Raw genomic sequence first — 8,841 nt, 5'->3', positions numbered from 1 at the left:
CAGCCCTGGATAACCACAAGAGAGAATCCCTCGAACCCAATCCCAGCTCAGGTCTTCGAGGGAAGCCACCGCTGCGGGACGGTTATGCCCTCCAAGAAGCTCTGCCTGGAATCTGGCGACTTTAAGGGGAAAGGGACCCCCAGCCTCGGCCCTTCAACCAGGGAGGTGGTGCAGCCCAAAGGGAGCAGACAGACTCCGAGAAAGCCCTGTAGAAAACCCAAATCGTGCCCCCTGGGCCCCGTCCCTTGTTCTTCCTCCTCCCCTAGGTCATTTCCTGAGCCCATAGCTCTCCCCCCAACCCCCTGAAGCCCGCTCTGACCACCCTCTAGATTTAGGTCAGAAAACAGATACTAACAGCTCTCCCTCGCCTCAGCGAAATTACTAAGTGGAATTTATTGGGCAAGTCCATGCAGGGCGGTGGGGAGAGACTGTGCCCGGGGCCCGGGCCCCCGCCCGCTTTAGAAGCGCAGGCGTCGGCCGGGGGCTCGGGGCTCGGGGCGACCACGGCCTGGGCCCGCCAGCCGCACCCCGGGAGCCGTGGCCGGTCCCCGGCGCCGCCGGACCCGCGGAGCCGCTCGGACTCCGTTCCCCAGCCGGCCCTTCGCTTTCACACGATCCGCGGTGACTGCACCAGCTCGAGCGCCTTTAAAGGGCCACACACGCCAGCCGCCGCTATAAAATGTTCCCAGCGGCACAGCTGCAGAAGGGGCACCGCTGAGCTGCCGAGAAGAGGCTCGCTCCGCCCGGCTGCCCGCCCACAGCCCGCCGGAGAAGGGTCGTTCCTGGCGAGGAGGAAGAGGGCTGAGGAAGGCGCAGCACCCGCTCTGGCCCTCGGTGAGTATCCAGTTCAGATTTTGCCACCAACTCGCCCACGAGCCAGGACATGTGCTAATAATGCCCTAAGCCGGTTATAAAGACGTGGAAATTGGTGGGGGGGGGAGAGAAAAAGGGGGAAAAGGGTCTGTCCTTCCTGGGATTCCTAGCCGAGGCCAGCCTGCTCCCGTGTGCGTGTGCGTCAGGGCTCTCCGGGCGGCAATGGGGGCTTGAGACCCGGTTCCCCCGCGCCGGGAAGGGAGCGCGGTGGCCGCTACCGCCACCGCCACCGCCACCGCCCCGGAGTCAGGCGCCGAAGCTGCGGGCGGGCGGGCGGGCACGGGCGCGGGCCGGGGCTGCTTGGCGCGGCACGGTGAGGTGCGGCGGCGGCGCGGCGCGGTGGTGCGGGCTTTTCCCAGGCGCCCCGGGGTCGGGTGGCACTGAGCGCGACCGGCTCGCGGCGGCGGTGGCGGCGTGCGTGCCAGGGGCTGGGGGCTCCGCCGCTGTGCCCGCGGCTCACCGGGCTCCGCGCTTCCCTCTCTCCAGGGCAGGCGGCTTCGCGGAGGTAAGCCGGGCCGCCCGGTAGGGCGGTGGGCTGGGCGGCGGGGCCGGGGACTCCAGCGGAGCGGGCGCAGGGAGCGGGCGGGGGCCAGGCGGGCCGGGGGTCTTTGGGGGACTTGTTTTCTGTTTGAAAGCTGCTCTGCTGGGGGGCGGAGGGGCCGTCGCCCGCCCGCCCGCCAGCCAGCGAACCGGTTCGCTCGCCAGCGCGCCCGCCTGCCGGCCAGCCGGGCCGAGCGCCCGCTTCTCCTGGGGAGACAGCAGCACCTTTTCTCCCCGCGCCCGCGCTTTCTCCAGCTTGGCTTCCACCGACTTTGCTAATCGCCCGGACCGCATCTGGACGCTCCGGCTCTGGGGCTGCACAAAGCTCAGGTTTCCTTCGGGGGCTGAAGGCGAGAGGGGCTTTTCGGGCCGAGTTCAGAGGAATTGAGGGATGGAAGTTAGAGAATTCGGGCAACTTGCCTCTACTGCCTGGTCGACCTCTGCTCTCCCCCACACTCACGCCCCCCCCCCCACACACGCACACCCACGCACACACCCCTCTGCCTATAAACGCCGGCGGCAGGGCCGGGCCGCGCACGGAGTCCCTGCCTCGCCAAGCGCCGGACTTGGAGGCAGACAGACCTGGCTGCGAATCCCGGCTCCGCCACTTTCTAGCGCTGTGACCTTGGGCAAGTTACCGAACCTCTCCGAGCCTCTCACTCTTCTCGTAGCGGAGTGATAGCACTGACCACAGGCGACTTGGCTAGGGGGGGTAGGCTCAGCCCGCGGCCGCGTCGGGTGCTCTGCGGGCGCTCAGTAAGTGTTGATGAGGCGCGGGAGTGGCCGCAGCCGGCGCCGGAGTGCGCCCCCGCGCGCGGCAGCACCGCGGGGCCCCAAACTCGCCGCGGAGGCCGAGACCCCGGGCCCCTCCCCGCCTGTCTATCCTGTCTCCACGATCGGTTCCGGATACGGCACTCGCGGGATCGGACGCTCGGGGCCCTGGCGGCCTGGGTGCTCGCGCTCCACCGTGCAGGGATGCTCCCGGCCGCCCCCAGCTCCGGCGGCTCCACCTGGGATGTGGCGAGGAGGGCGGCCGAGCTGTCCGCAAACAACGGGCCTTTAGTTTTCAGGTGGCGAAACTGACTGGTCTGGTTAGAGCGCATCCAAGCCAAGCCGCAGTACTGTTTGGATTTTTAAATTTCTCCTGAGTGAGAAAATAGCAATCGAGATGGAGCCATCCGGTTGGTGCCATTTTAACTTTTGGTCCCCCAACAGGTCAAAGACGCGGCCTCCCTACCTGCCTCTCCCTTCTCTCTTCTTCCTCTCCCTTTCCCACCCTCATCTAGGCGGGAGGGGGCTGCCGGCCCACGGGACGGTCTGTGAAGGAGGGCGGGCGGCGGGACCGGGAACTGGTGGCCCGGGCCCGCGAGGCACCGGCAGGCGAGGAGGCACTTGTTGCTCTGGGTTGCCCAGCCGTCTCTCGCAGCTGTTTCGCAGTGGTCGGCTTGAGGCTTGGAGAGAGAGCTGGGACGTTTCCGCGCTGCCAAGTTTTGCCTTTGAATGGGCTGGGTGGCAGAGGGGAGACAGAAAATCGGGGAAGCAGGGGCAAGGATTCCGATCGAGATGCGGTTGCCTCTTCAGACGGATACAACAACACTTACTGAGCGCCTATGGAGCACAGACCCAGGCCGGGGGTCGGGGCTGGTGGAGGGGGAGGCGGCGATGGGAGGCGACAGATCTGAATGGAAACAGGGTCCTGCCTAGGGGAGCTCACAGCCTGAAGGGGGAGACGTGGTAAAATGGTCTTCCCCAGGAACTGGTATCAGAACAGAGATACTTTTTTCTCTTGCTCTCTCTCTCTTTTTTTCCTTTTTCTTTTTTTCCTCCTCTTTCTGTTTCTTTTTGTTGTTGCTGCTGCTGTTATTTTTTTTTTTTCTTATGTACATTCGGGTACTTGGTAGCATAAAGAAAGAAGAAAGGCTGGATAGGAACAGGAAAAGATGGACATCCACCCCCCCCCCGACATTTTTCTTAGGACATGAAAATTGCTTGATACTGAAGGTGCTGGGCTCTTGAAGACGACATGGATTAGATTCCTTGTCTTGTAATCACTGGCTTGAAATATTCTCTGGTTGCCTCAGAGAAGAAACAGGGCTTCAATCAAGCAGTGGTGGCGGACCCAGCAACCGATTGTTTTCTCGTGTTTTCTCCCCCCCCCCTTCCTTTTTCTATTTTTCTTGCCTCCCTCCCCTACAAGTAAGCGGTGCAGAGATGATAAAGAGGGGTAGTAAGTGCCCACTTTCTAGAAGGGTCTGAGCAGATTCTTAATGACCACTGGGGGGAGGGAGGTGTCACAGAATTCTAGCCTTGTTGGAAAGATTAGAGACTTTTGAAGATGCTGAAGATTCTTTGGGCCAAGAGGTATTTATAAATATGAAATTCTACATCTCTAATTCATCATGAAGGCTAGAATATATGGGGCTTTTTAAAAAAAAGCTTCTGGGAAAATAACTTTAGAGTTTTCAGAGATTGTTTATTATTATTATTTTCTGGTTTGGGGAGATTCTTTTCCCTTCATCCCCTTATCTTATCCCTTTGGCATTTGACCTAGGGGATCATTTCTTCAGGAGCCATTTGAATCATTCTAGGTATGATGATTTGGCCAGCGGTCAGATGAGGCATGTGGGCACAGGAGTGCTGGCTCCTGCTCCCAGAGCCACTGCCACCTGATGGGAAAGCTGTTGAACCTCTGTACCTCAGTTTCCCTCTGGGAAGAATTATGCCCACCTGTCACTACAGATGAGTGTGTCTGGGCTCAGAGCAGGTGTCCTGGGAAAACCAAGTGCTGCCAGGTCTGTCTTGGAGGGGGCTTGCAGTGTGGAGGAAATTGAGACATCCCTAGCTGCTCTCTGGCTACTTCAGAGCCCCCAGACTACCCTGATCAGCCCAGCTTCTCTCACACAAAACCATGGCTGAGGCAGGACTTTGGAGCCCCATGACATTTGCTTTGGGGACCTATTCCTTCTCTGAGTGGCAGCCCCCAGCTTTCTAGGTCTTCCTTGCCCTGACTCCTTCCTACTTTCTCCCAGTTCTGGTGGAGGCCTAAGTGCCTCCAATCTGAATGCCAGTGGCCCTTTGAGACAGTGTGCTACTTACTCAGGGACATTGCTGTCCTCAGAATCAGGAAGAGTGCACCCCTCTTGGGGCTCTGACATCACTGGCATGAGGAAACAGTCACATGTGTCCCCTCTTGGTGATGTGGGTAGCTGGCTGTCTGGGCAGCACCTTGCCAAATCTAGCACCTTTCCTGCCTCAGGCAAAAGTTCCAACTGGATCTCCTCCCTCTGCTCAGGTGGACTCTGGTCTTGGGTCTAACCCGTCACCATCCTTGCCTTGTAGCTGTGTGGAGTGGCCCAGCTTTGGGCTTTGCTAGTACCTGCTTGGTCAATAAAGCCTTTGCCCTTATTACCTCTTCTCCCTCACATACAGCACAACAGCTCCAGCTGGCAGCATCACCTCCCACCAATTTATCCAACTTCTGCCAAAGCTCTGAAATGCCAACTATGTCGAGGCCTGCACTTGATGTCAAGGGTGGCACCTCACCTATGAAGGAGGTAACTTTTGCCATTTTACAGACGGAGACACTGGAGCCGGAAAGAACGGGGCCGGGGCCGGGGCCGTGTGGTAGGCCCTCCTGGCTGGGGTATCTGGTGTCCTTTAGCAGACTGGAGACAGCAGGGCTTTCTTGGGACAGAATGAAAATAGCTTCTACCTAAACATGGTCACTTCGAACCCACTAGGGGTATTGAAAGATGGCAGAGAAGGGAGCAGAGAAGCAGAATTGGAAAAGACCGCTCCATTGTCTCAATGGATTAAAGTGAGGCTGAGAAGAGGGACAAGGAGATCCCATTTGTAGAATGGAGAGCTGAAGGCAGAGTCGGGGGACGGAGATGAAAGCAGTGAACTCATTTAGGATGGCGGGCGCCCAGCATGAGGACTTAGGCCTGAGCACAGTGCTCGGAGCCACGGTGGCAGAAGGATACTTGAGCCTGACTCGAGCTAGGAAAGGAGCCTACCTTTCCAGGGGGCCTTCTTGCTACTTCCCCACCACTAGCCCCTGATGAAGCACTTTTTGGGCCTGATGAATGGTGAGGAACAAAGCCTGGAGCAGGGGTACCATGCTCTGCCTTTCTCTGTCTTCCAGGATGCCAACCCAGAGATGAGCTCTCTGGCCTACTCTAACCTGGCGGTGAAAGATCGCAAAGCAGTGGCCATCCTGCACTACCCCGGGGTAACCTCGAATGGAACCAAGGCCAATGGGGCTCCCGCTAGTTCCTCGGGATCTCCATCTCCAATAAGCTCTCCTACTGCCGCCCCTCCCACTAAACCCCCACCCTTCAACCTGCACCCCGCCCCTCACCTACTGGCCAGTATGCAGCTGCAGAAACTTAATAGCCAGTATCATGGGATGGCCGCCGCCACTCCAGGCCAACCTGGGGAGGCAGGGCCCCTGCCAAACTGGGGCTTCGGGGCTCAGGCGGGAGGGGCGGGGTCACTCTCTCCTTCTGCTGGTGCCCAGAGCCCTGCCATCATCGATTCAGACCCGGTGGATGAGGAGGTGCTGATGTCACTGGTGGTGGAACTGGGACTGGACCGAGCCAATGAGCTGCCGGAGCTGTGGCTGGGGCAGAATGAGTTTGACTTCACTGCAGACTTTCCATCTGGCTGCTGATGCCAACTGTTCCTAAAGATGGAGGAATAAAGCCACCAATTCTGTTGTAAATAAAAATAAAAGTTACTTACAAGAGATGGGCCAACTGGAGGTGCTCTTCATTGAGGTCTAATGGGGTGTGGCATGGTCTGACATTCTTTTAGCAATCCTGAGACCCATGGTGGGGTTGCTGCTGGATAGCTGGGAGGGAGCTGGGCTGGATGGGAGGAATGGGGAAGACCGAGGTGGGGCCGGGGGTGGGGAGGGGAGGCTCCTCACTGAATTCCTGCTGCCACTGCCATCACCACTGCCATTATATCTCCAGGAGTCCAAGTACCTAGCCTCACTGCCCTAAGACCCCAGGAACACTGTCCTATTCGAGGTTGATGACAGGGGCTGGTTGGGAGCATTCTTGGAAGAAAGACTGATCCAGACCCTTCTACAGCATCCTGGCCACTTGTGCATCCAAGTCTAAAGGGTTGCCCTAGCCACGTGGCACACACTTCACCAACTCTAAAAGGCACCCCCACCCCATCTCTGGCCCCAATCCAGATGACGCAGTAAGGCCACTCCTTGCCTTTTTGCCCTTGGGCAATTAGTATGACCCAAGAAGGATCCTATGACCTGGGAGCTCAGATTTCTCTGGAAAATTGCAAAAGCTACAGACTGTTAAACTGAGATTTTAGGTGCCTTCAAGTCCTTCAGACAGTTGCTCAAGCCCCACCTCCATGCCTGGGACATGTGTCCCCTAACTCTGGCCCACACTGTATGGGGACAGCCCACTTCTCTGGGCTGGCCTCCATTTTAGAGACACAGATCAGAGCTGGGCTCGACAAGGTCAACATTTGGGGATATTTCTGTTGCCCTTAGATTAACCGCTGAGGAGGCAGTTGCTTTAGAAGCATGCCAAGTGACAGGACGGTAGCATTGAACTGGATCCCAGCCTTGAGGTGGAAGGGGGCAGGTGGGGGCATGGGGCTGGTGTGGAATCCAGCCCTGTCCTCATATTGACACAACCGAAGAGCCTAGAGACTCCTCTACCCACATTTCAGACTCCCAGAGACATTCTTCCTTGGACACTGAAAACTAATCAGCTTTTCAGGACTAGTATGGGGCCTGTCCCCTAGAAAGTGCTTTCGAAGGAGCCCACCAAAAGAGGCAAGGCATTGGATTGAGCATTCCCTGAGCATCTGCTCTGGGCCAGGCACTCTGCTAAGTATCAGGAGCGTAAATTAAAGTTTGTACCTTTGAGGGGGTCCCCCATCTAGAAGGAGAAAGGCATCAACAAATTACAATAAAACAGTATTTCCTATAACACAGGGGGAAGGTCCTATTCTATCCCAGAAAAGGAAACAGCTCCATCTGCCTGGGAAGTCTGGGGAAAGCTTCCTCGTATTGAACTGGTTCATTTGTTTGTTTTTATATCTCACAAGTAATAAATACATGACCCAATCTTTTTGTGAAAAGTAGAAACTCTACAGATAAAGCGAAAGTACCCTTTGACCAGCTCTCTCCCTCAATCCTGATCGCCTCTTGCCCTCCACCGAGGTAGCAACTGTTTATCTGTTTGTGGTGCATCCTCGCTGGCCTTGCTCTGTGCCTTTACACAAAGACTTATCTATCCACAGAAACAATTGGGTTTAAAAACAAGACCAGAGTCAGCCAAGGAAAGAATGAGTGAGGGGTAAAGCTGTTATGTAAATGCCTGTTCATGAAAGGGGCTGTACTAGCTACAAAACTGGAGTTTAGCAAGCAGGGTCATAGGGCCGGGACGGGGTGTGAGAGGAGGGGACTAGAAAGAAGTTTGCAAGAGGCTGGGCTCAAAGGGCCTTCTAGGCCAAGCTGGGAGCGCGCCTTTATCCTTGGTACCACCATCCCTGTGGCTTGTGGAGCCTCTCTGGAAATTTGTAGGAAAGCAAAGAATTAACCAACTTTGATTTTTAGAATGATCCTGCTGAAGGTGGATGGTTAGATTCGTCTAAGGCTGTGAACAGGGAGACATGGGGTCCTAAGGGATCTGGGGAGGCAGGGTGAGGGTGTAGGGTGGTAATCGTTTATTACTGGAGAAGGGGCATGATGTGGGGGGAGGGTGGACATCCCAGAGTACAGCTGGGGGAAGGCAGGGAAGCCTCCGCCCCTACCCCACCATTTCATGTTCTGTCCTCTCACAACAAGACCAGGCACGTTCATTAGGTCTCCAGGAAATTCCTGAGCCAACTCCAAGCCTCACCCTGGGCCAGGTCCTAGGGGCTAGGAAACAAGGTTCCCAGATACACACAGGTAAGGAATGTTGCCTACCCACAAGGAGCTTGTAGCCTGGGAGCAGGTGAGGATGTGTAAGCAAGAGTGCCTCCTAGAAGCCAGGAGCTGTGCTGCTCCCTGGAGACAAATGTGGGGGACCCTGTTCCTGTTCTCAAGGAACTCACAGTCCAGTGACAGAGACAGCCATGGTCTCGAAGGATACATTGTATTTCCATAAGGCAGCAATTGTGGTAGGGGACTGAGGGGAGGGCATGGCCTTCAGGCACAGGGAACAGCTGGAGCACAAATTAAAAGATAAATCAGGACATGGTGTAAACCAGAACCAACCGTTAGGAAGCACATGGCTTTTTCAAGGAAGGGCAGAAAGTCCAGCAGCATGACTTCCTTGAAGGGCAGAAGGCTGATAGAAGGTAAGTTGGAATCAGATCTTGCAGTTGCTTCTACTTTATTCCACAAGGGGAGTATCATTCCACAAACATGGACTGAGCACCTACTATATACCAGGCACACACAAA

The 8,841-nt window shown here is 56.6% G+C and overlaps 1 protein-coding gene across 7 annotated transcripts; it reads left to right on the top strand.

Annotated features, from left to right (window-relative positions):
- Window positions 1-669: 669 nt before the first annotated feature.
- On the top strand, window positions 670-6,160 carry CITED1 (Cbp/p300 interacting transactivator with Glu/Asp rich carboxy-terminal domain 1). 7 transcript variants are annotated; one of them, XM_082377410.1, is made up of 5 exons: window positions 917-1,004; window positions 1,360-1,378; window positions 2,477-2,594; window positions 4,843-4,967; window positions 5,558-6,160. In XM_082377410.1, the coding sequence occupies exons 3-5, from the start codon at window positions 2,582-2,584 to the stop codon at window positions 6,083-6,085; spliced, it is 666 nt and encodes a 221-aa protein (XP_082233536.1). In that variant the 5' UTR covers window positions 917-1,004; window positions 1,360-1,378; window positions 2,477-2,581; the 3' UTR covers window positions 6,086-6,160. The 7 variants fall into 7 exon arrangements, with proteins under 7 accessions (XP_082233534.1, XP_082233540.1, XP_082233536.1 ...); XM_082377414.1 differs by lacking the exons at window positions 917-1,004; window positions 2,477-2,594 and adding an exon at window positions 683-834; XM_082377411.1 differs by lacking the exon at window positions 2,477-2,594 and having other exon boundaries at window positions 935-1,010.
- The last annotated feature ends 2,681 nt before the right edge of the window (window positions 6,161-8,841 follow it).

The sequence above is a fragment of the Balaenoptera borealis genome, assembly GCF_965194805.1.
Source record: "Balaenoptera borealis genome assembly, chromosome: X".
NCBI lineage: Eukaryota > Metazoa > Chordata > Mammalia > Artiodactyla > Balaenopteridae > Balaenoptera > Balaenoptera borealis.
Note: the sequence above shows the minus strand (reverse complement) of the source record. Positions and strands in the feature narration are given on the sequence as shown.

Excerpts from the sequence above, each read along its gene's own strand:
- CITED1 (XM_082377409.1), top strand. The coding sequence starts at position 1,805 with ATGGAAGTTAGAGAATTCGGGCAACTTGCCTCTACTGCCTGGTCGACC. Across the intron at positions 2,043-4,842 it reads TTCTAGCGCTGTGACCTTGG|CACAACAGCTCCAGCTGGCA; the intron begins GCAAGTTACCGA and ends CCTCACATACAG. Across the intron at positions 4,968-5,557 it reads GCACCTCACCTATGAAGGAG|GATGCCAACCCAGAGATGAG; the intron begins GTAACTTTTGCC and ends TCTGTCTTCCAG.